The sequence below is a fragment of the Elephas maximus genome, chromosome 19, assembly GCF_024166365.1.
Source record: "Elephas maximus indicus isolate mEleMax1 chromosome 19, mEleMax1 primary haplotype, whole genome shotgun sequence".
NCBI classification, from domain to species: domain Eukaryota; kingdom Metazoa; phylum Chordata; class Mammalia; order Proboscidea; family Elephantidae; genus Elephas; species Elephas maximus.
Window position 1 is genome coordinate 8,106,791 of NC_064837.1, and position 26,692 is coordinate 8,133,482.

A 26,692-nucleotide genomic window follows, 5' to 3' on the forward strand; every position below is an offset into this window, starting at 1 on the left:
CATTTGAAGAAATTGGGTCCTGCTGAAAAATGCCTCTAAGCACAAACCCAAGAAATCACACATTAAACTGCTGGAAATGGCTGACGGTGGCACACTCAAATAAAAGTCAGAATAAAATAATCATCCCCAAAGAGCCCAGATGTCAGAGAAGGAGGGATGAAAAGAGCTCAGTTCTGCTATTTGGCTGTTAAATGGTAAAGCTAGAGCTATGGAACAGTGTGAATAAAAAAAGGGTGTTATACTGCTCTCCGTTCCAAGACACTTATAAAAACAGAAGGGGGCATTTAAAATTCTTGTAAACAATGAATACTCTCTGAAGTCTATCCTTTCTCAGAAGACTTATGGAAGATGGCCATAAATGACAACAACAAAAACCCACACAACACAACACAACACAACACAACAAAAAACTCAACTGTGATGGGGACAGAATAACCAGGAAAAGCCAGCATCTCTTAGGATGTATTTCCCAGTTGCCTGGGAATCTAAAAGAAAGAACAAAAGAGGATAATCATGGGTGGACATCAGGCTTGCAGGGAGTTGAGCCCAAGAACAAGAACCCATGGGGAGGCTGAGGAGATGAAGCCAGGTGTGACTATGGATGATCATAACCCTACTGAGGTCTAACATTCACTACCAGGAGGTCTAACGTGAGCCATCCGCTGCCCTCTTCCCTGGCTCTGGCCAGGTCCCTCAAGGCAGAGATGAGGATGATCTACTGATGGACCTTTCAGCTAGAACTAATTGCATTCCGATACCTTTAAGGGAAGGTCCCTGCGTGTTGCAGATAGTTTGTGCTAGACTACTACCCTAGTGCCTTTGCTTGGACCCAGCTACAGCTTCCTCTAAAGAAGGCTGTAGATGAAAAGTTAAGAATGTATGTTTTCCCCTGTGTAGAATGAAAACTAGATAATTTAAAAGTTTGGAACTCTGGTGTAGAGCACCTAAGAGTTTATTCAAGACTGATTTAGAAAAAAAGAAAGAAAAGAAAATGCCCCTGGACAAGAGAGTAACATCCCTTCTGCCTCATGTTGCCAAGGGCAGGATATTTCTTAATAAAAATTAAAAGCTAAAAGGTCCTGAATCTCCTAGTAATGCTCCTCAATTCTCCCGTCACAGAGGATGTGTGGATTTGGAGCTGAGTTGGGAAAAAAAGGAGGGCGGAAAAAGGAAGAGACTGGGCAAGTGTGGTTTCTCACATCTTTGTGCGGACAAGGTAGGGAGGATGGAGACCTGAGTTGTACGGAGTGGGCACTTGGTGGAGATCAGTCTCAAAGGGAACATGTTTTGTCCACATTGTGCATTGCTCCAGCCAGCACCCCACCCCCACCCTAGCTGCATATTCTTCTCCCACCCAGTTTGAATCAGCTCTTTATGAGGTGAGTGGCCTCCTTCCCTCCCTCCCAGGGCAGTACCTGAGTGAAGTTGTCCAGGGCCTTGTGCAGGTTGGCGTGCATGCCGGTGGGAGGCTCGTTGGTGATCTTAATGGAGCTCTCCAGGATGCCCTGGGGGATGATGTGGCCCTCAGCGGAGGGCGCAGGCTCTGCGCTGATGAAGACCCTGAACTCTGGGTGGCTGTTCTCACTGTGCTCCTCCAGCTTCTTCTCCAGGGTGCTGAGCCACCTGGCCACCAGGTGGATGTTCTAGTGGGAAGGAAGGGTCACCCCCATCCCCAATACAGGTATCTGCTTAATTCTATTTGCCATAGACAGTTATTAGGAAGGCAGCTAAGGAGGGAACTGGTCTTGGCTTCAAATAAGTCACATTGTAAGATGAGTCTTGGGATTCCCAGTAATGGGAACCTCCCTAGTATCCTACATTTTAACCCTGTTCCTTGATGTCTTAATGCTCTCTAGCACAGAGTTCTCAAGCTTGACTATGCATGAGAATCACCGAGAGGGTTTATTCAAATGTAGATTGCTGGCCACAGACCAGGATTTCAGATGAGCAGGTGGGGCCTGATAATTTGCATTTCTAATAAGTTCCCAGATGATACTGATACTGCTGGTCGGGGAAAACTCTTTGAGAACCAAAGCTCTAACACAGTTACAGTCCAAATCCAGAAGCTCATTACTTGACACCTTGATTATTGAACCCTTGATGCTTAAAAATGGAGCCCAGGAACCAGCAATGTTAGCATTACCCGGGAGCTGGTTAGGAATGCAGACTCTTAGCCTCCTGACTTACAGAATCAGCACATTTTAATAAGATACTCCAGAGATTCATATGCACATCAAAATTTGAAAAGCACTGATTTAAACTCTTTCTAGCTACTTTCCCTGACTTGTGTCTCCCCGTCTCCAAACCATTCTGCTAACTGTTGCCAAACTTATTTCCCCAGCGCACACGAAGCTATTGCTGCTCAAAATCCGACCAGGGCTCCCTTCTCTAAGCCCAAGCTGCTCTGTCTGGTGTTTGAGTCTCTCCTCCCCCAGGGCTGATTCCCATCCGTCCATCTGTCTACCTAAACCTACGTTAATTTCTTAACACGTCTTTGCAGGACGTACCTTTCACTTTAATAAGGATAGCCACTGAAATATCTTTCATTATGATGAGTAGATAAAAGCTCCTCAGTAAATATTTGAGGACGACAGTTCGCAGAGCCTTGACACACAGAGCAGCGCTGAGCCCAGTACATGGGCCATAGTCAGTGGGTCTCTGAGTGCTGTTTTCTCTTCTACAGATAAATAATAATATCTGCCGTGCTTATTTCGCAGAGTTGTTGCAATAACCAAAGGTAATGGATTTGAAAGAGAACCCTGGTGGGGCAGTGGTTGAGAGCTCGGCTGCTAACCAAAACGTCAGCAGTTCAAATCCACCAGGTGTTCCTTGGAAACCCTATAGCGCAGTTCTACTCTGTCCTTTAGAGTCTCTATGAGTTGAAATTGCTTCAACGGCAACGGGTTTGTGCACTGTAAAATGCTATATAGGAGTTAGTGGTTGTTGAAATGGAAATTTGTTAAATAAGAATTCACGGATAGTCATTCTGTTGGTGTGGAGAGATTTGTGGGCTGCCTAGACAGCCAGTATTCCTGTTAGGTGGGCAGTCCCGTGACCTAAAAATGAGTAACTCAACTACTTATTTTAAGAATTTCGACTTCGCTGCTGGGGACAGGGCTGGGTGGGGGAGCTCGTTTCTCTGGGACAGAACCCAGCATTCAGGGATCCCTGAGGCTATGCCACTGGATCTATGGGCCTGGACATAGCAGGCCCGGGAAACTCACCCGATAGCTGCTATTGCCAGGAAGTGAGAAGGGAGAGTCTGAGCCTTGATCTCGCACCCAGGGTCCTCTAGAGAAGCCGGCCCTCCCAGGGAGCGGGGGGGAACCCCCAGCTGCTGTAGCTAGGGTCTTCAAGCAGCATTTCCCAAAGTGTGTGCCAAGGGATGTTAGAGATATTAGCTCCATAGACAGGGCCTGTGTTCAAACTCAACTTGGGAAACACTGGACTGAACAAGGTTTCTATACCATAGGATTCTCAGAGCCATTAACCTATTGATATAATTGAAACTCTTCTTGAAAGGGGTATTGCATGCAGTGCTTTCCAAGTTTTGAAAGGGGAACTTGTTAACTGTTTTTTTTTCAGAGAATCTCTTTGGATTTGTAGGCCGGGAAGCAGAGACGGAAGGATTTCGGGCTCACTTAGTTCGGTACCCCAGGGAATTTTTAAAATCAAGGTGTCTGAAAGTTCTGGAGAGAGAAAACACACCAGCAGGGAGCCCTTGTTTTGCGTAGTACTTTACAGTTTGCACCAAAAAAAGAAAACCAAACCCGTTGCCATCAAGTCTATTCCAACTCATAGTGACCATATACAGATGACATCTATTCAACACTCAGATCCTTCCTTCAGGAGGGAAATCAGACATCCAGCTTATTTGCTGTTTATGGGAGGAATGATTTTCCTTGGAAATGGAGTTCTGAGTGATATCTTTGAGAAATCTCAGAAACCCCATCAGCATAAGATGTGGGGTTCCTGGAGAGCTGATAGGTACTTGGGGCAGGGGGCACTCTGTGCTTACTGTCTGAGCGGACTTGGGAGGCAAAATCACAGTCTCCTGAAAGACTGACCTCCTGGCTGCACTGGCTGGGTTCCCCAAGGCAGTTGTGCCCAGGGGGCTGGTCCCCTAGACAAAAGAGCCTGAGAAGGATGGGAAGGCCACGTTCTTCCATTCCTGTGCTGACCCACTTGGGAGGAAGCAGGAACCCGAGCTGTCACCGTATTTTCTCCTAAGATTCTCACTGTTTCTAGAAAAGGAGCCCCAGGGAATGGCAGATCTCACAGCTGCTAGTCTCTGAATAAATAATGGGATAATTAAGGATGAAGACCCAACAGCAAGATACGGTGCGGTAGTAACTGGGAGGTAGAAAACATTCTGTATAATGAAAGCCCGGAAAGGGTAGGAACGACTGGCTTTTCCATTTATTCTTTTGTTCATTTCTTCATTGATTCTTTCGTCTGACAGGCATTTGTTGAGTGTCTATTATGTACAAGGCAGTGTGCTGGGTGCTAAGAGGTAAATAAGGAACATCTCTTTCTCTAAGGAAATTTAGTGAAGGACATAGTCATATAATCATTTCAGCATAGCGATGGACGTGTCCATAGAAGCTGCACACAAAAGGATTAAGCGACAGGCCAGGATAGAAGAAGGATAAGCTTTTTCTTTTCTCTTGTAAACATGCGGTGAAATAACCACCAGCAGGTGTTCCAGATTTCTAAACACCCATATGAGCTCTCAGTGAAGGAGCTATGGTTGCTCCCACATTCTATTCATATATGTAATGAAAAATGTAACAGGGAACATATCAGAAAGGCACAAAAAAAAAAAAAACCAAACCCATTGCCATTGAGTCGATTCCGACTCACAGCGACTCTATGAAATGTACAGAAGAGTTAAGCAATTGAAAGAATACAGCTGTCATGGTCTTCAGCTGGATGCCAACTTCCTGAACACGTTATCAAAGTTGAAATCTGTCTCCTTTTGTAAGCAGACCTATTTAAACTAGACACAGGGGTTGGGCAGGTGAGGGGAAGAAGAAGAGTTGTTAGTGTGTGTGTGTGTGTTTGTGTGTGTGTGGGTGAGGAGAATTAGAAAGAGAAGATTAGGAAGTGAAGGGGCCAAGAGCATGAAAGGAAAAGCAGATGAGGGGAGCTGAGTGGACAGAGAAGGCCACAGATTATGGGATGAGGCCCAAACATGCATGGAGTCGAGAATGGCCCAGATCAAGGCAGAGGGGACGTACCTGCAGAATAACCCAGTGACCTTTCTTGGCAGCTAGGTCCAGTGCAGCCTCAGCCACCACCTCCTGTCCTTGCCCCAAGGACACGTTGTGGAAATTCCAATTGTTGAAGGTATATCCGAGTTTTTTTCCTGAAAGGAGTATGGAGCTTGTCGTAACTTCTTGTGTACCATGACCTGTGTTGTTCAATGTTCATAAGGGAATGCATACCTCCGTATCACCCCTCAAACACAGACATGTCTGAACCTCTACTCAGAGGCTTATATGCTGACCCTTTTCCTTCACAGAGGGATACGTACTCCAGCTTTTGATTCTCAAATAAAGAAAGAAGTCTGGACCCAAATCCTTCCACCTCCCTCAGGTAATCTCCAAGAATGAAGAGGAGCATGGGTGCTTTTCCGCCTGGGCCACATTTTTTTTTTAATTTTTATTGTCCTTTAAGTGAAAGTTTACAAATCAAATCAGTTTCTCACACAAAAATTTATATATACTTTGTTATATACTCCTAGTTGCTTTCCCCCTAATGAGACAGCACACTCCTCTCCACTGTCTATTTTCGTGTCCATTCGGCCAGCTTCTGACCTCCTCTGCCCTCTCATCTTCCTTCCTGTCAGGAGCTGCCCACATAGTCTCATGTGTCTACCTGATCCAAGAAGCTCTTTCCTCACCAGTATCATTTTCTATTGTCTGGGCCACATTTGAAGAGCAGGCATTAGGCACCATCCTAGAGAGCGATGATGTGTGAAAGGGCCCAGGGGCAGCAAGGGTCCAGGAGTTGTCCCTTCTGGCTTGCTCTGTCTGAATATTTCCGTCCCTATCTACATACCTGTACCTGACTTGAACATGTCAGTGATTGTGAGGATGACGCTGGACCAGGCAATGCTGCCTTCTGTTGTATGTAAGGTCATCATGAGTTGAAGTTGACTCGATGGCAGCTGTCTGTCTGTCTATCTACCTACCTACCTACCATCTATTATATCTTCCCTGGAACTTTACTGGGAGCTGTAACTAGTATGGAAGGATTCAGGTGGTTCTGGTCTCTTGTACTTTATATCATAGTACTCCCTTCCCCCATTATTCATTATTCCCAACATATAGAAACATTTTCTCTCATCATTTTGCATGAATTAGAGGGAAGAAAGGCAAGGGGAAAGATAAGAATGGGCTTGGTTTTATAGGTGTGACTTTTGTTGGATATTATCTCCACAAGGGTTGTTGGTGCTGGGACTAGAGCAAGGGGATGGCCACACAAACACAAATATCACAACCCTATCACCAAGACAAGACCAATGTTCATCACTTGTTCTCCAAGCCCAAGGAAAACTTAACACAAAGAAATGACCTTAGTATTGAGGACTAATTCTGCTTGGACACAAGCTATGAGCCCAAACCAATAAAGTTTAGAGAAATTATATAATATTCTTTAGATCAAAGGATCATAGAAATGCATAATACCACGAAGGAATCATCAGGCAATTTTGCTAGGAAGGTGAAGTACACAAGAGAAAAGAAGAGAAATTAAAAACAGAAATACGAGTAAAAATAAGTAAATAAAATTAGTTTCAGAGGAACTAAGATTGAAGATGCAATTTGATACTTGTGCAAGAACTTCTGGAAAGACTCTTAATATTGGATATTTCTTTTAAATACTAAAATAATATACAGACTCTCTTTCAACTGTGTGAGACAAAGCAAGATGATGACTTTTTGTAACAAAAAATAGTTATTATAGATTCAACTGAGATGAACCCAAGAAATGACTTTATTAAACTCTATAAATCCTAGCTGGTGATAAATCTGATGTCAGTTTTAGAGCCAGGGAGATAAACAACTTATTCCAGAGAAAATACCAGGATAAAAGATTCCGGGATTATTACATGGACTTTGTGACATTCCTACCCACACAATAGCCTATTTCTTTTTTTTTTATTAGCAAGAGAAGGCTATGGGGGAAAGAATGCTTAATAAAGATTAGTTTGAAAACTACAGACTGGAGGGCAGTAGGTGGAAAAGCTTAGCACTGGTTCAGATCAGTCTGCATTGGTCTAGGCTTGAGGGATGACTGTGGGACTGAGGAGAAAGAAATGGATCTTGGAGATATTGAGAGGGGAGGTAGGGGGTTGACATTATTAGCACTGACTGAATCCAGCCGAAGATGACTGTCTGCATCTCATATGAACCTCAGGCTGCACAGAGGCAACTCTGCAGAGCCCTTTCATTTGCAACTTCGAGGCCATCTGGGTCATCACTAAGCTCCTCTAGCTGTTTATATTATCTTGGGTTTTCACCTTCACACTATTTTGTGCTATGGCCTCCCTCGTCCCCAGCTTCATCACCTGCAACTCATCTTTTCCTGTCTGACCCCATCAGACCTTCCTTCCAACCCTCCATATAGTGATGTCCCAGGAACCATTCCCCACTGTAAACCCCTTTTACCTCTTCACAGTATGCTTCCTCTACTTCCAATCTCTCAAGGACCTTGCAACATCTGTGGCTCTCTCCCTAGTTCCCATAGCAAGGGGCTGTGAGGTAGGTAAACAGTTTTCCAGCTTTCTTTAGCTAAAGGACATCTAGTTGCCATTCATTTGGTTCCAACTCATAGCGAGCCCATGATATGTCACAGTAGAACTGTGCTCCATAGGGTTTTCAGTGGCTGCTTTTTCACAAGTAGACCACCGGAGCTTTCTTCTGAGATGCCTCTGGATGGGCTCGAGACTCCCACCTTTCAGTTAGCAGCTGAGTGCTTAACCGTATGCATCACCCATAGACTTGTAGGCTGTTTCTTCCCCATGCTCATATAAAAATTCTTTTAAAGCACACGCCATCTGGCTAGATTACCTATTATTTTTTTGTTCTGTGTTCTACTAGCTTCCTAGTAAGACTCACTTTTACTAAGAGCTTTGGCACTTGGGTCAACGTCTTCTGTACTTTCAGTTTCACCACCATCCTGGTAAACTTTAATGTCATTAGGGATGACTCGGCCAACACCCAGTCTCTACTTCCTCATCTCTCTCCTCTTCAAAGATCTTAACTCCGTTCTATTTCTGCTACCCACTCCGTATGGCTGCACCCACGAATTTATCATCGCTGAGAACTTCCTCATGTCTGAAACATTCTTTAGTACCCACTCATGAATATCTTTTCTACCCTCCCAAATTTTTCACTATCTTACTCCCTCCTCATCTATTATTCTACTTCAGTGAAAGGTCCAATCCCACGGCTCCTCTATTTTTTCTAATCTTTGCCCTTCCCTCTCTCTTATTTGATATGGACCCAATAATCCATAATTAGAATCATGATCTTGCAAAATGCTCAACTTCATTGCCCTGTTCTAAGTCTGCATCGCCCTACTTTTGTGAAACCTCAACCGTGGATTAACACAAGCATTAATAAAAGAGAAAAATGATAAATTTGTGAATTGCAGCCAAATTCCATGATTCTCAACCTTAATGTTGTTGGGTAATCTCCCCACATGTCCTGAAAGGCAGCTGTTTCCCAATTTTCTCTTTCTTGAAGGCCCTGATAGACCCCACTCTCATCACTCTCAGCAGTTTACTTCACTCTCCTTGTCTTAGTTATCTAGTGCTGCTTCAAGAGAAATACTACAAGTGGGTGGATTAATGAACAGAAATTTATTTTCTTACAGTCAGAGGCTAGAAGTCCTATTCAGAGTGGCCTGCTCTAAACCAACCAAAACCAAAACCGTTGCCATTGAGTCAGCTCTAACTCATAGTGACCTAGAGGAAGGCTTTCTCTCTCTGTTGGCTCTGAACCGAAGTCCTTGTTCCTTTATTCCTTGGTGATCTTCATGTCCCAACTGTGCTTCTTTTCTCTCCCTTTATATCTCAAGAGAGACTGACTGAAGACACACTCTACACTAAAGCTGTCTCATTAGCATAACAAAGAAAACACATTCACAAATGGGATTATAACCACAGTCACAACAAAAAAACCAAATCCATTGTCATCCAGTTGATTCTGACTCATAGGAACACTATAGGACAGAATAGAGCTGCCTCATAGGGTTTCCAAGGAGCAGTTGGTTGATTCGAACTGCTGACCTTTTGGTTAGCAACTGAACGCTTAACCACTGAGCCACCAGGGCTCCACCACAGGTATAGGGGTTAGGATTTACAACACATATTTTTTGGGGGACACAAGTCAATCCATAACACCCCTGTTCCCTGAGAAAGCATATGCCATCAGGTAAAAACTCCCTTAATTTACTGCCATCTTACTGGCATCTCTGCCCATCTCTGTCACCTCCCATCCCTGACATCCCCTTCTTAAAGGAGGAAGTATCTCCCTCTGCCTGTCACTCCATCTGTTCCCTCAATCCCACATCTTCTTGTTTCTCTAAACTTTACCTCTCTGTTCATTCTCCTGTTTCCTAGCACATGAGCAAATGAGTCTTTCTCATCACAAAAACAAAACAAAACAATACTCCATCAATTTTTGTAGCCATTTTCTAAAACTGTACCTTCTCCCAGCCTAACCAACATTCAACTGCCTCTTAAAAGAAAAAAAGAAGAGGATGGATGGGTTGAGGATCAATGAAAAAGAGACATGAAGCAAAATATTGATTATCTGGCTGTAAAGACACTAGATGGAAAATCGGTAGTCTGAACACATCTGGAAGCAGGTCTACAAAAATCTAAGTGAGCTCATCATTCTGACTGAAACACTGGAAGGAGAACAAGTAGGCAGTGGAAGGTAGAGGTGGGAGATGCAGCCTCTTTCTGATCACAAAATGGAAAAAACAGAACTCCTTTTGTTGAAGCCAGAAAAAGGACGACCAAGCAGGATGATGCTAGTGTCCAGCGAGAGAAAGGCCAGAGAAGACGCTGGTGTAAGGGCAGGGAGGGGAGGTCCTCTACCGGGAGAGCGATATGCTTTGAAAGGCTATGAGAAAAGGATGCGAAGGAAAAGAACACACTGAACTGCCTCAAAGAGCCGACAAAACAGCATGTCCATAACAGTGCTGCACAATGCTACTGTACTCAGCTTTTCAAAGCATTTTCACATCTGAGATTTCATTTTTGTTCTCACAATATCCTTGGGATGTGGGTATCAGGGGTGATTGAAAACAAGGGAGAAGTAGATGAAACGAAAGCAAAAATAAAGGTGCAAACAAGAAAGTTGGCTTATTCTGGAAGAAGGTGATAAGAAACAGAGAGAAAGAAGATAAAATTAAAGCACTGTTAAAGGATTAATTAGAAAGGGCAAGAAGGAGAGTAGTGAGGATGGACGGTGGTAGGTTTCATGATAAAACAGACACCAAGAAAAAGCAGATAGATTATAAGGAGATTTCCTCCTCCTTCCCTATTCCTTTTCCTCCTTCTTACAGTTGTTGAGGAGGAAAAACCCAGAGGAGACTGAGTGGCACAGAACTACTGGAAACGCATGGAATCCTAATCCAGGGTCAATGGGTGAGCTGCAGGAGCTTAGACAAACCAGCAGCCATTGAGTCAATCCTGACTCATGGCGGCCCACCTGTGTCAGAGGAGAACTGTGCTCCACAGGATTTTCAATTGCTGATTTTTCAGAAGTAGATGGCCAGATGTTTCTTCTGAGATGCCTCTGGGTGGGTTTGAACTTCCAGTCTTTCAGTTAGTAGCCCAGTGCATTAATCATTTGCACCACCCAGGGACTCTGCTGGAGATTAGAGAGAGCCCCAAATCATATACAGAATTTTGTTTGGTTGCAGGTGTATGCATCTTCTGGGGGTGGAGTGAGGACGAGGACACAAATCTGTAATCTGGCTCTCAGGCTTTCAAAAGTCTACCCAATATTAAGAACCACCGTGATGAAACAAAGGGATAGAGAAAAACGAAGGAGTTAAGAACATAAATCAAATCCCCAAAGTAGGTAAAGGTCACCAAGCTTTTTAGAGACTAAGTGGAAGAAAATAGTGATACACAGACTATGCCTAAGCACAGAGACAGTTGTTAGTTGCTGGAAAGTCAGCTCTGACTCATGGCGACCTTATGCATAACTGGACAAAATGTTGCTCAGTCCTATGCCATCTCCATGATTGTTGCCATGGTTGAGTCTATTGTGGTCACGTGTAGCCTTTCAACCTAGGGGGTTATCTTCTAGCACTATATTAGGCAATATTCTGATGTGATCCACAAGGTGCTCATGATATAATTTTTAGAAGTAGGTCCTTTCTTCTGAGTCTGTCTTAGTCTGGAAGCTCTGCTGAAACCTGTCCACCATTTAAAATACCAGTGGCATTGCTTTCCTCGTCATAACAACACACAAGCCACCACAGTACTACAAACTTACAGACAGGTAGGTGGTAGACAGAGATAGCAGGTCCCGTAAAAACCCAGGGCTAGGAGAAAGTATTTGAGTTGGCCGTGTTGATTCCAAAACTGATAATAGGACCCTGTCAGGCAAATTGATTAGATCCAAGATGTGGGAAAGATGGGTGTCTCCAAAGTACATGGAGCCCTGGTGGTACACCGGTTAAGAGCTTGGCTGCTAACCAAAAGGTCGAATCCAACAGCCGCTCCTCAGAAACCCTGTGGAGCAGTTCTACTTTGTTCTATAGGGTTACTATGAGTCAGAATCGACTAGACAACGAGTCCAGAGTACATGTTCTGAATGGGGAACTAGAAAGTAAATCAAACCATCGAGAAGGCTAGGAGGGAGGAAGAAAGAAAAAAGGCACAGGTGTTCAAGCAATCTCTAGCTGATGAGCAGCACTGTTGGCTCTGGAAAGGAAATATGCATTAAGATGAAGCCCGTGAAAGGGCTGAGATAATATATTCAGAGACAAACAACCAATATGAACCACGAGAGGTCAGCTTGACTGAGAAGACAGAAAGCTTCAAACTCCCAGACGCAATAGCTGGAGGTCAATTGGCAAAGAGCAGCAGGAAATTGCTCACAGATGGGGTGTATAAAAGCGACCCAAAAAGAGAATATTGAATAAAAATGGAGAAAGTAGATGTGTTAATATGAAAGGAACAAAGCCTCCAGGCAACAGAAGGAGCACAGAACTCCGTAAGTGTGAAAGTCAGGGATAACTTAGCTGTGACGACAGTTCTTGGTACTCATTTGCTAATTCATTCAGCAGATACTTATTGAGTACCTTTGCTGTGCTGGCTATCAGACCCTGGTAGGACTGAGGAGCAGGAGAGACATGGTCCCTGGCCTCAAGGACTTAGTGACGAGCAGGAAGCAAACAAGGAAAATCATACAAGACTAATTTAATTAGAGTTATCTTAAATGCTCCAGAGCAAATACATAGGGTGCTGTGAGAATGTAGAAGCCCCGGTTGCACAGTGGTTAAGAGCTCGGCTGCTAACCGAGAGGTCAGCAGTTTTAATCCAGCAGCCCCGCCTTGGAAACACTATGGGGCAGTTCTATGCTGTCCCACAGGGCCGCTAGGAGTTGGACCTGACTAGACGGCAAGGGGTTTGGTTTTTATGAGAATGTACACGAGGCAGTAGTGGTAAAAACAGCGGTAAAATTCTCATCTTCCACGTGGGAGACCTTGGTTTGGTTCCCAGCCAATGCACCTCATGTGCAGCCACCACCTATCCATAAGTGGAAGCTTGAGTGTTGCTCTGACTCAGTGGAACTTCTAGAGTACGACGGAGTAGGAAGAAAGGCCTGGCAATCGACTCCTGAGAATTAGCCAATGAAACTCCTGTGGGTTACAATGGTTTAACACGCAGCTGATCATGGCGATGGTGCAGGACCAGGCAGCTCCTTGTTCCCTGTGCATGGGGTTGCCATGAGTCGGAGGCAGACTGGATGACAGCTAACAACGACAGCAATATGAGAATGTGTAACAAGGAACCTGATGAGCTTGGGGGAAGCAGGTCAGGGAAGGCTGATACCTGCAGGATGAGTAGGCACTAGCTGTCCAAGAGCTGGGAAGAAGTATTTCAGATGAAAAGGACTGTTTGTGAAAATGCTCTGAGTCAGGAAGGGTTACGGTGTGACTGAGAACCTAAAAAGGGCTGTGTGGCTGGGTGGAGTGAGAATCCTGGAAGGTAAGATTCAAGGCTAGGGAGAAAGGCCATGCCACAGAGGCCACATAGATGAGACTGGTATTTCACTTCACCGCAAGAGCAGTGGGAAGCTTAAAGTTTCAAGCAAGAATGACGTGATCGAATGTGAGATTAAGACGATGACGCTGGCTGCAGAGAGGCAAAGGGCTTCAGCGGAAGAAGAGTGGGGATAGGATAGGCGGCTACGGTGATAGTCCAGGTGAGAGATCGCGGTGACTCAGACTGGGGTGGCAACAATGAAATTAGAGACAATTAGACCAACAAGAAGCATATTTAGGAGGTAGAATCAATAGGACTGAATGTGGGGGTGAGGGATCAGGGAAGTGTCAAAAGTGATTCTGGGTTTTTAACATGACCAATTTAGAGGATGCTGGTCGCTTTTACCAGGAGTAATCGAGGAAATACTCCAGAGCGAAAGAAAGATAAAACTGTTTCGCTTGAAATGAAATGCTGAGCGTTGAGACAATGAATGAAAAGGACCCACAGTTAGGCACAGCTCATGGAAGGTAAAGAAAGCTTGTCTGAGGAGGAAGGAGATGAATCTAGTTTGCGGTATGTTGAGTTTGAGGTGCTTGTGAGACAAACAAAAAGGAGATAATTGGTGAAGCAATTGAACGTGTAAGTCTGGAGCTCAGGCGAGAGGCCTGAACTGGAGTTATCAATGTGGGGCACGTACTGTCCTCCTCGGGAATGCCTCTTCCTTGGGAACAGGGTGTCTTTTTCACTAGAGTACCCCGGTTTCTAGCACTGCGCTTCTTATGTGATGGGCTTTCTCTTTCTCTCTTTTTTCTCTTTCTCCCTTTCTCTCTATATGTAATGAGCAAATAAATGACCAATCAAAACTATAAAACTAGCAAAACTGCAACATTTTGCATGGTTAAATAAACAACTGACGGGTTTTCATAGAGCAAGGTCTTTATAGGTGAGAATCCAGACCAGGTAATACAACTTCATGAGCAATGCATTACTAACTAGGCATCGAAAGTAATATGCAGTACATACCCTGTGTTTTGGAGTAGGCAAGAAGAAGCTAAATAGGCCTTGGAGAACGGATGAGATTTGTGTAAGGGAAGGAATTATCTTGTTCACTAACTGAATGCATAATTTTGATGATTTTGGATTCCCCTAAAAAATTCAAGCAAAACCTACACATAATTTAAAAGAAATCAATAATAAAGAATTTAAAATGAAAAGTATGAAGCGGTACCTTATTCTGGTTTTGATTTGCATTTCCCTAATGATGTTGGGCATATTTTCATGTGTTTGTTAGCCATTTTGGACATCTTTGGAGAAGCGTCTATTAGTTCCTTGTCCTGTTTTTTAATTATTTGTTTTTCTATTGTTGAGTTGGGAACCCTGGTGGCATAGTAGTTAAGCGCTACAGCTCCTAACCAAAAGGTCGGCTCTTCGAATCCACCAGGCACTTCTTGGAAACCCTACAGGGCAGTTCTACTCTGTCCTATAGGGTTGCTATGGGTCAGAATGGACTAGAAGGCAATGGATTTGGTTTTTTGGTTTTATTGTTGAGTTGTTGGAGTTCTTTGTATGTTCTGGACACAAGTTCCTTATCAGATATATAATTTGCAAATGTTTTGTTCCATTGTGTAGGTTTTCTTTTCACTTTTTGGATGGTGTCCTTTAATGGAAAAAAGTTTTTAATTTTGCTGAAGTCCAATTATCTGTGTTTTCCTTTGGTAACTTGTGCTTTGATGTTGTATCTAAGAAACAATTGTCTAACTTCAAATTTACTCCTAGTTTTTCATCTAAGAGTTTTTTTGTTCAGCTATTACATTTAGGTCTATGATCATTTTGAGTTAATTTTTGTCTATGGTGTAAAGAAAGGGATCAACCTACTTCATTCTTTTGCATGTGGATATCCAGTTGTCCCAGCCTTCTTTGTTGAAAAGACTGTTCATCATCATTGACTGGTCTTGGAACCTTTGTCAAATATCAATTGTCCATAGACAGATGGATTTATTTCTGCATTCTCAGTCCTATTAAGTTTTGAAACTGGGAAGCATGAATCCTCCAACTTTGTTCTTTTTTTAAGATTGTTTTGGCTATTCTTAGATCTTTGCATTTATCTATATATTTTAGGATCAGCCTGTCAATTTCTGCAGGGCAGCTCAGATTTTGACAGGAATTGCCTTGAATCTGTAGATCAATTTGGAGAGTGTAGGTAGCTCTCAACTTATGACGTAAGTTAGTTCTGATGTCAGTCGAATACCTTTTTTATTTTTTTAGTTTTCATTATTATTGCCTTTTATGATCAGTAGCTTTATAAATCTGATCTTTATTTGTCTTTGGGGATTGGAAACATGACATAATCTGCTCTGGTAGATATCCTTCATCTTGTATTGTGTTGTCCAGCCCATCCTTGAATTTTTTGGCAGCTTCAACATTAGTGCTTCCTACTTCTTCAGTTATACACATGTTATGTTAGCCAAATCTGTGTTTCAAGTGATGAAACCAGCCCTTGGTGGCATTAAAGTACTCACGGCAGTCCTCTTGTTTCTGTTCCTTTGGGGTTTCAAAAAGGTTGCATGTTTTCATTTGAATTGTCAGTAAACTCATAGGAATCCTCTTCTGGATTTATTTTCTACCCAAATCATCGACAGCTTCTTCATCTTGTGGATTGGCCCTTGCCTCTTTTTTGTTAAAATTGTCGATTTTATGCCAATCATTTCTTTAACTGCGTCCGAAATCCTATTCTTAATCCTTAATTGTTGTGGAAAGGGTTGAACAAGACAATCCTTCCTCATGTGCTATTTCGCCAACTTTCTTTCCATTATCATAGGCCTTAACGATCTTCATCTTTATATCCAAGTCTAGAGCCTTCCTCGCCTTCTTTTTTGGATTGGAATTTATAGTTACATGACTTCTTTTGCTAGACATATTATTGGGGATATAAGCCGTGGAGGTGTTACAGTGTGAGAAACTTGGACAACTTGGCATCAAATTAACAACTGAGGCTTCTGTTGGTACAAAACTCTGAATAAGATCCCACCGTAGGCCTGGTCTACAATGAAGTCGGCATCAATGTTGTAAAAATGAAGTCGGAGTTGTAACGGTTGTCAGGTGTGTACGCAGTTCAATTGTTATATGTCATTAGTGTTGAACATTGCCCAAACTTCTAGCCGTTAGGACTCCTGACACCAACACTAACTTCCTTGTAGACCAGGCCATAGCCTGCTATACGGCAGTGGTTTGAACAGTAAATCATAACATTGAACATCTGCAAGTGAACATATGAGAATGCTAACATCAGCAAATTACGTACTGCAACGCCGTGTGTAGTACGTATTACTAACAGTAAGATGTAAAACAAAACAGATGTTTGTAAGTGCAGTTCATCATAACTTGAATACATCGTAAGTCAGCAACAAACTGTATATATATATGTGTGTATACGTGTGTGTAAAAACCCATTGCCATCAAATCAATTCCAACTCATAGGGACCCTATAGGACAGAGTAGAACTGCCCCATAGAATTTCCAAGGATCGGCTGGTGGATTTGAACTGCTGACCTTTTGGTTAGCGGTTGTAGCCCCTAACCACTGTACCACCAGGGCTCTGGGGTGTGTGTGTGTATGTATATATGTATGTATGTATGTACGTATGTGTGTGAGCACCTTCCTTAAAAGAGAAATACATTCTGTCTCAGTTTGAAATAAAATGATTATACTGCTGACAAGAAAGAGACTTCAAAATGAGTTCATATGATATTGGAAAATTAATCTTAACACAATAAAGAACCTCTGTGCTTCTCTCTATGTTAAATAAGTCTTTCTATTTATTGATCTGAGATCTAAAGTACCTACTGCCATCTTACCAAATACCAAGATAGTACATTTCCAGTAAATCTATGAGACTGATAAAAATATCTTATTACAGTGCAAAATTACTTCACTGTGTAAGCCACCACTCGTCTGTCAGATTGTCGTACTGTGGTGGCTTGCATGTTGCTGTAATGCTGAAAGCTATGCCACTGGTATTTCAAATGGCAGCAGGGTCACCCAGGGTGGACAGGTTTCAGCTGAACTTCCAGATTAAGACAGACTGGGAAGAAGGACTTGGAGATCTAATTCTGAAAAAAAAAAATGGCCAGCGAAAACCTTATGAATAGCAGTGAAACATTGTCTGATACAGTGCTGGAAGATGGGCCCCTCAGTTGGAAGGCACTCAAAATATGACTGGGGAAGAGCTGTCTCTTCAAAGTAGAGTTGACCTTAATGATGTAGATGGAGGAAAGCTTTTGGGACCTTCATTTGCTGATGTGGCATGACTCAAAATGAGGAGAAACAGCTGCAAACATCCATTAGTTACTGGAATGTGGAATGTACGAAGTATGAATCTAGGAAAATTAGAAGTTGTCAAAAATGAAATGGAAAGCTTGAAGATGGATATTCTAGTGAGCTGAAATGAACTGGCACCGGCCATTTTGAATCAGACAATCATATTGTCTACTATGCCAAATGAAAAATTGGAGAGGAATGGTATCGTGTTCATTGTCAAAAAGAAAATTTCAAGGTCTATCCTGAAGTACAATGCTGTCAGTGATAGGATAATATCTATATGGCTACAAGGAAGACAAGTTTTGAATTTACACACCAATCACCAATGGCAAAGATGAAGAAATTGAAGACTTTTACCAACTTCGACAGTCAGTTTGAAATTGACCAAACATGCAGTCAAGATGCATTAATAATTACTGGTGATTGGAATGGAAAAGTTGGAAAAAAAGAAGGATAAGCAGCTGGAAAATATGGCCTTGGTGATAGAAATGATGCAGGAGATCACATGGTAGAATTTTGCAAGACCAACGACTTCTTCATTGCAAATACCTCTTCTCAACATCATTAATGACTACACACATGGACTTCACTGGATGGAATACACAGGAATTAAAATGACTACATCTGTGGAAAAAGGTAATGGAGAAGCTCAATATCATCAGTCGGAACCAGGCCGGGGGTTGACTGTGGAACAGACCATCAACTGACCACATGCAAGTTCAAATTAAAGCTGAAGAAAATTAAAACAAGTCCACCAGAGCCAAAGAATGATCTTGAGTATATCCCACATGAATTTAGAGACTATCTCAAGAACAGATTTAAGGCATCGAACACTAATGGCCAAAGGCCAGATGAGTTGTGGAAGGACATCAAGGACATCATACACAAAGAAAGCAAAAGGTCATTAAAAAGATAGGGAAGAAAGAAAAGACCAAAATGGATGTCAGAAGAGACTCTGAAACTTGCTCCTGAAAGTAAAGTAGCTAAAGCGAAAGGAAGAAATGATAAAGTAAAAGAGCTGAACAGCAGATTTCAAAGGGCTATTGAGGTGGCAAAGTATTATAATGACACATACAAAGAAAACTAAAAGGGAAGAACGTGTTTGGCATTTTTCAAGCTAAAAGAACTCAAGAAAAAATTCAAGCCTCAACTTGTAAATTGAAAGATTCTATGGGCAAAATATTGAATAACTCAGGAAGAATCAAAAGAAGATGGAAGGAATACACAGAGTCACTGCAGAAAAAGAATTGATGGATGCTCAACCATTTCAGGAGGTAGCATATGATCAAAAACAGATGGTATTGAAGGAAGAAGTCCAAGCTGCACTGAAGGGATTGGCAAAAAACAAGGCTCCAGGGAGTGATGAAATACCAACTGAGATGTTTCAACACATACATGCAACGCTGGAAGTGCTCACTCATCTAAGCCAAGAAATTTGGAAGACAGCTACCTGGCCAACCTACTGAAAGAGATCCATACTTGTGCCCATTCCAAAGAAAGGTGATCCAACACAAAGTGAGAATTATTGAACAATATCATTTATATCACACACAAGTAAAATTTTGCTGATGGTAATTCAAAAATGAAGGTAGCAGTACATTGACAGTGAACTGCCAAAAACTCAAGCTGGATTCAGAAGAGGACGTGGAATGATGGATATCACTGCTGATGTCAGGTGGATCTTGGCTGAAAGCAGAGAATACCAGAAAGATGTTTATCTGTGTTTTATTCATCATGCAAAGGCATTTGACTGTGTGGACCATGACAAATTATGGGTAACATCGTGAAGAATGGAAATTCCAGAACACTTAATTGTGCTCACGAGGAATCTGAACATGGACCAAGAGGCAGTTGTTCGACCAGAACGAGGGGCTACTGAGTGTTTTAAAATCAAGAAAGGTGTGCGTATCCTTTCTCCATACTTATTCAATCTGTATGCGAGCAAATAATCTGAGATGCTGGACTATATGAAGAATGTGGCATCAAGATTGGAGGAAGACTCATTAATGACCTGTGATATGCAGATGACACAACCTTGCTTACAGATGGTGAAGAGGACTTGAAGCACTTATTGGTAAGATCAAAGACTACAGCCTTCAGTATGGATTGCACCTCAACAAAAAGAAAACAAAAATCCTCACAACCGGACCAATAAGCAACATCATGATAAATGGAGAAAAGACTGAAATTGTCAAAGATTTCAATTTACTTGGGTCCACAATCAACATCCATGGAAGCTGCAGTCAAGAAATCAAATGATGTATTATATTTGGCAAATCTGTTGCAAAAGGCCTCTTTAAAGTGTTAAAAAGCAAAGAAGTCACCTTGAGGACTAAGGTGTGCCTGACTTAAGCCATGGTATTTTCAGTTGCCTTCATATACTCGCAAAAGCTGGACAATGAATAAGGAAGACTTAAGAAGAATTGATGCCTTTGAATTTTGGTACTGGCAAAGAATACTGAATACACCATGGACTGCCAGAAGAATGAACAAATCTGTCTTGGAAGAAGTACAGCCAGAATGCTCCTTGGAAGCGAGGATTATGAGACTTTGTCTCACATACTTTGGACATATTATCAGGAGGAACCAGACCCTGGAGAAGGACATCATGCTTGCTAAAGTAGAGGGTCAGTGAAAAAGAGAAAGACCCTCAAGGAGATGGATTGATACAGTGGCTGTAACAAGGGGCTCAAACATAGCAATGATTGTGAGGATGGTGCAGAATTTGGCAGTGTTTTGTTCTGTTGTACATATGGTCACTATGAGTCGGAATGGACTCAATGGCACCTAACAATAACAACAATGTATTGCTACATGGTCTATGTTGATATGCCTGACTATCAAATCATATTTGCTAATGAAACTAAATAGATAAGTAAAATATATCTGTCCACAATATTCTTAAGAATTTTTATTTACTGCTTAAAGTATTTTAAAGACATTTCATCAAGTTCTATACATTAAGGAAAGTATTTGAGAAATTTATTATACAACTCAAAGACAAATGGGGTTTTACTAAATAGACTTTAATCAAATTAGTGATTTTCAGACGGCTATGGGCTTTGTGGAACTGGATATATGAACTTCTTCTTTTTAACTTCATAGGGCTTTCACGGCTCTGAGCTTTCAGAAGCAGATCGCCAGGCTTTTATTCTGAAGTGCCTCTGGGTAGGTTTGCCATTTCAAGTGGAAGAGTTGTTATCTTTCTCTAGCTCTAGAAAATTTCCCCTCTTACTTCTTTGATAATTTCCTCCCTTACACTGTCTATGTTTTCTCTTTCTGGAAGTCCAGTCACAGATATAGGACTTGCTCTATTTCCCACATCTCTTCTCTTATATTTTCTATCTCTGTGCCTTTAATCTGTGAGGTATCCTCAAATTGTGAGCACTTGTAGTGAGTGTTTTAGTAGGAGAAAATATGTTTGTGTGTGTGTTATATGTGCATAAATATGTGCATGTTTCATTTATTTTAGGTTTCTAAAGTTCCTTCTTAATTTTTTGTTGTTCCTTGCTTTGAAGAATCCATTCCTTCAAAATACTGGTGACTCCCATGGTACCACGCTCTCCTGATTTTCCTCCTATTGCCTTAATTCTTCTCATGATTCTTTGATGCTTTTTATTCCTCTAGTTAACATTTGAATGTTTGAATTACTCATTCTGAGGCTTCTCTGCTCATTTGTGCCCCTCTTCTTCTGTTATCACGCCTATTCCCATGGCTAGCTACTTACTTCCCAAGGAAGCCAAGACTAGTCACTAGACAATTAGGATGCAGTGTACGTAAAGATAGGGCTCTGTAGGAGCACGTGGGAAAAGAGCCTAGTACCTTGGGAGTCAAGCAAGGCTTTCTGGAGGTGGTGACATTGAAGTTGGTATCTGAAGAATGAGTTCAATCTAGGCTGGTGAAGGGGATGCCGGAGGGGAAGCAGCATACGGGGGAGGTCTGAGCACTTCAGCCTGATGATGGCAGTGTAGAGTGCAAAATGGGGAAATAGGGAAATGCAGCGGGCAGAATGATGGGCCCCAAAGATGTCCATCTCCTCATTCCTGGAACCTGTGAGTATGTTACCTTAAGTGGCAAAGGGGACATTGCAGATGTGATTAAATTGAGGATCCCGAGATGAGGAGATTATCCAGGTTGGCCTGATGTAGTTATAAGAGCCCTTATATGGAAAAGAGGAAGTTAGGAGGGTCAGAGAAGGAGGTGTGATGAAGGAAGCAGAGGTGTGTATGTGGTGTGTGTGTGTCTGTGTGTGTGTGAGAGAGAGACAGAGAGAGTGCTTTGAAGATGTTATGCTACTTGCTTTGAAGATGGAGGAAGAGAACCATAAACCAAGGCTGGAAAAGGCAAAGAAATGGATTCTTCTCTAGGGCCTCCAGAAGGAATGCAGCCCTACTGACACCTTGATTTTAGTCCAGTAAGACCCACTGAGGACATCTGACCTCAGAAGTATAAAATAATAAATGAGTGGTTTTGAAGACACGAAGTTTGCAGTAATTTGTCACAGCAGCAACAGGAAGCTAATACAGTAAAGTAGGCTGGAGAAATGGGGTTGGGGTTAGGAGGGAGACGAAGTTTCCTATAAGCCATGTTAAGGAGTTTGGACTTTATTCTGAGAGCAATAGGAGCCTCTGAGAGGATTTAATGTTGTGAAAGGGCCAGAAAGATTCACGAAGATTGTCCTGGCTACAGTGAGGATGGATGGGGGGACAAAGCCTCCTCATGAACCTGCTGCTGTGGCTTCTGGCTTGTGTAGCCCAGATTGGTCCTTTTTGTCTCTGGTGGATGACCCTCTGGTGTTATTCGGCAATGACCTGACTTCTGCATGGTTGGAAAATGTCAAACATTGTATAAGAATCCTTGAATCAGGAAAAGAGAAGCAGACAGACCTAAAGAGTGAAAGGATATGAGGCTGGCACAGCTTTGACGTCATTTCTCACCTTGATTTTCCACGTCCTTCAGTGGGTCCACCCCTGGAGACAGGATAAAAAACATGGGTGTGGCTGGTCCTGATTCTTCAAATGAGGTTGCAAAATCAAGTGCTCTTCCCACCACGTATTTGCTTCCTAACTTCTCTTCAACAAAATCTCTGCCAGAAAAAAAAAAAAAAATAACCTTTGAAAAATAGAGGCCTCTAAGTTTAGATTATACCTGAACATGAAGAAAATGAAGATCCTCCTAAATGGAATGATAAATATCATGATAAATGGAGAAGAAATTGAAGTTGTCAAGGATTTCATTCTACTTGGGTCAACAATAAATGTCCATGGAAACAACAGTCAAGAAATCAAACAACGTATTGCTTTGGGCTAATCTTCTGCAAAAGACTTCTTTAAAGTTTTAAAAAGCAAAGATGTCACTTCGATGAATAAGGTGCATCTGACCCAAGCCATGGTCTTTTCAACTCCCTCATATGCATGTGAAAGCTGGACAATGAAAAAGGAAGACAGGAGAAAAATTGATGTGTTCAGGCTGTGGCGTTGGTGAAGAATACTGAATATATGGACTCCCAGAAGAATAAACGAATCGGTCTTAGAAGAAATACAACCAGAATGTTCCTTAGAAGTGACTTGCTTACTTTGGACTCATCCTCAGGAAAGACCAATCGTTAGAAAAGGTTATCATGTTTGGTGAGGTAGAGGGCCAAGAAAGAGAAACCATCAATGAGATGAACTGACCCACTAGCTGTAACAAGGGCCTCTAGTATACCAACAATCATGAAGATAGCACAGGACTGGGAGAGGTTTCATTCTGTTATAAATAAGGCCACCATGAGTCGGAGCTGACTTGATGGCAACTAACAATAACAACAACAACATAGAAATTAGAAGACTTGCTCATGGTCACAAGCTAGATAGTTACAGAGCTTGGATCAATCAAAGTTCATTTCTTGTTTTTTTTTCCAAAATTTTATTTATTTTGTTATTGTTGTTGAGAATATACACAGCAAAACGTACACCAATTCAACAGTTTCTACATGTACAACTTAGTGACATTGATTCCATTCTTTGAGAGGTGCAACCATGCTCATCCTCATTTTCTGAGTTGTTCCTCCGCCATTAACATAAACTCACTGTCCCCTAAGGTTCCTATCTAATCTTTTGAGTTGTTGTTTTCAATTTGATCTCATATAAATAGTTCTTAAAAAAAAAAAAAACTGTAAGTAGACCTTTTTTACTAGTTAAGCTAACCTTTATTGCTTGGTTTTAAAATGAATTTAGGGGATATTTTTGGTTTAAGATTTAAAGATCATCTCAAGGCAATAGTTTCAGGGTTTTCATCCACCCTCCATGGTTCGGAAAAGTCTAGAATTCATAAAAATTTGGAATTCTGTTCTGTATTTTCCCCTTTTTGATCAGGATGCTTCTATGGAGTCTTTGATCAAAATGTTTAGTAACAGCAGCCAGGCACCATCTAGTTCTTCTGGCCTCATAGCAAAGGAGGCAGTTGTTCATGCAAGCAATTAGCATTACTTATTGATGAAGTCAACACTTACACCCATCCATCAAGGCCATACCTGATTCATTCTGTGAGGCCTGCTGTTCTGTCACATAACCTCTCATTGACCAAGTGACTTTCAGGACCAATGTTTTCTGAAAGCTGTTAGGCAGCTAAGTCGTCTATACTTTGTATTCCAGCCATCCTCTATCCCTACCCAATATGTAAGGCCCTCCAGTACTCTATTCTCTCCTTTTCCCTCATTCTCTGTGCTTCCCCTCATCTCATTCCACTTACCAATGTTTCCTTCCAAGGAGTTCCATTTTATGCTAAACAAAACCTAACGTGCCAAACAGCTGCAAAGACTTCACTGAACACCGAAACAGCTCCTGGCCTTAATTGAGATGTCTGCTCTTCCTCAAGGACACTATTTTCCCTGCTCTCAATTGGGCTCATTCTCCTACATTTGATGTACTTCAGGACTGGGAGGTAGGATCAGGGTCTTGCTCACTGCCCACTGCTGTTTCCAGTCCATTACTTCTCTACTGTTTTGCTCCATTGAGACTCATTTACCCTGGCTTATTGCCACTACTCCTGTGCATCAATGTTATTTATTGCCCCTTTGGTCACTCCCTTAATTTACTGAACACTTCTTGGGCACTTGGCTCATGGACTTTCTCTCCAGAATCATGGGTGACATCAGCATCCACGTGGGAAATCTTCTATATTCTTAGTGACCTCAACTCTAATACTTGTTTCTTCTACACTTCAGCCCGCTAACTTCATGGCCATGCCCTCATCCTTGTAATTAATTAGGAACTTGTTGTACTTCTAAAGCCATAAGTGGAAACATCCTACTCCCTGACCAAAATCTTCTGTCCTTATATCTCTCTTAGCAAACAGCTGCAAACATCCATTAATAATCGGAACCTGGAATGTACAAAGTATGAATCTAGGAAAATTGGAAATTGTCAAAAATGAAATGGAACGCATAAACATCGATATCCTAGGCATTAGTGAGCTGAAATGGACTGGTATTGGCCATTACGAATCGGACAATCATATAGTCTACTATGCTGGGAATGACAACTTGAAGAGGAATGGTGTTGCATTCATCGTCAAAAAGAACGTTTCAAAATCTATCCTGAAGTACAACGCTGTCAGTGATAGGATAATATCCACATGCCTACGAGGAAGACCAGTTAATACGACTATTATTCAAATTTATGCACCAACCACTAGGGCCAAAGATGAGGAACTAGAAGATTTTTATTGGCTGCTACAGCCTGAAATTGATCGAACATGCAATCAAGATGCATTGATAATTGCTGGCGATTGGAATGCAAAAGTTGGAAACAAAGAAGGATCAGTAGTTGGAAAATATGGCCTTGGTGATAGAAACAATGCCGGATAACAAATGATAGAATTTTGCAAGACCAATGACTTCTTCATTGCAAATACCTTCTTTCACCAACATAAACGGCGACTATACACATAGACCTCAACAGATGGAACACACAGAAATCAAATTGACTATATCCGTGGAAAGAGACAATGGGAAAGCTCAATATCATCAGTCAGAACAAGGCCAGGGGCCGACTGTGGAACAGGCCATCAATTGCTCATATGCAAGTTCAAGCTGAAACTGAAGAAAATCAGAGCAAGTCCATGAGAGCCAAAATATGACCTTGAGTATATCCCACCTGAATTTAGAGACCATCTCAAGAATAGATTTGATGCATTGAACACTAGCGACCGAAGACCAGACAAGTTGTGGAGTGACATCAAGGACATCATCCATGAAGAAAGCAAGAGGTCACTGAAAAGACAGGAAAGAAGAAAAGATCAAGATGGATGTCAGAGGAAACTCTGAAACTTGCTCGCGAACATCGAGCAGCTAAAGCAAAGGAAGAAAAGATGAAGTAAAAGAACTGAACAGAAGATTTCAAAGGGCCTCTTGAGAAGACAAAATAAAGTTATTATAATGACATGTGCAAAGAGCTGGAGATGGAAAACCAAAAGGAAAGAACACACCTGGAGTTTCTCAAGCTGAAAGAACTGAAGAAAAAATTCAAGCCTCGAGTTGCAAGAGTGAAGGATTCCATGGGGAAAATATTCAATGATGAAGGAAGCATCAAAAGAAGATGGAAGGAATACACAGAGTCATTACACCAAAAAGAATTAGTCGATATTCAACCATTCCAAGAGGTGGCATATGATCAGGAACCAATGGTACTGAAGGAAGAAGTTCAAGCTGCTCTGAAGGCCTTGGCGAAAAACAAGGCTCCAGGGAATGATGGAATATCGATTGAGATGTTTCAACAAACAAATGCAACGCTGGAGGTGCTCACTTGTCTATACCAAGAAATATGGAAGACAGCTTCCTGGCCAACTGACTGGAAGAGATCCGTATTTATGTCTATTCCCAAGAAAGGTGATCCAACCGAATGTGGAAATTATAGAACAATATCATTAATATCACACGCAAGCAAAATTCTGCTGAAGATCATTCAAAAACGGCTGCAGCAGTATATTGACAGGGAACTGCCAGAAATTCAGGCTGGTTTCAGAAGAGGACGTGGAACCAGGGATATCATTGCTGATGTCAGATGGATCCTGGCTGGAAGCAGAGAATACCAGAAGGATGTTTACCTGTGTTTTATTGACTGTGCAAAGGCATTCGACTGAGTGGATCAT

The 26,692-nt window shown here is 42.0% G+C and overlaps 1 protein-coding gene across 9 annotated transcripts in view; it reads right to left on the bottom strand.

Annotated features, from left to right (window-relative positions):
- DNAH9 (dynein axonemal heavy chain 9) overlaps positions 1-26,692 on the bottom strand; it is a 468,295-nt gene that overhangs the window by 66,975 nt on the left and 374,628 nt on the right. For all 9 annotated transcript variants that reach the window (XM_049859546.1, XM_049859547.1, XM_049859545.1 and 6 more), the window contains 3 exons: positions 22,498-22,646; positions 5,241-5,368; positions 1,416-1,643 (listed from right to left, as the gene is read on the bottom strand). In XM_049859546.1, the coding sequence (XP_049715503.1) occupies positions 1,416-1,643; positions 5,241-5,368; positions 22,498-22,646 (505 nt within the window). The remainder of the gene's footprint in view (positions 1-1,415; positions 1,644-5,240; positions 5,369-22,497; positions 22,647-26,692) is intronic.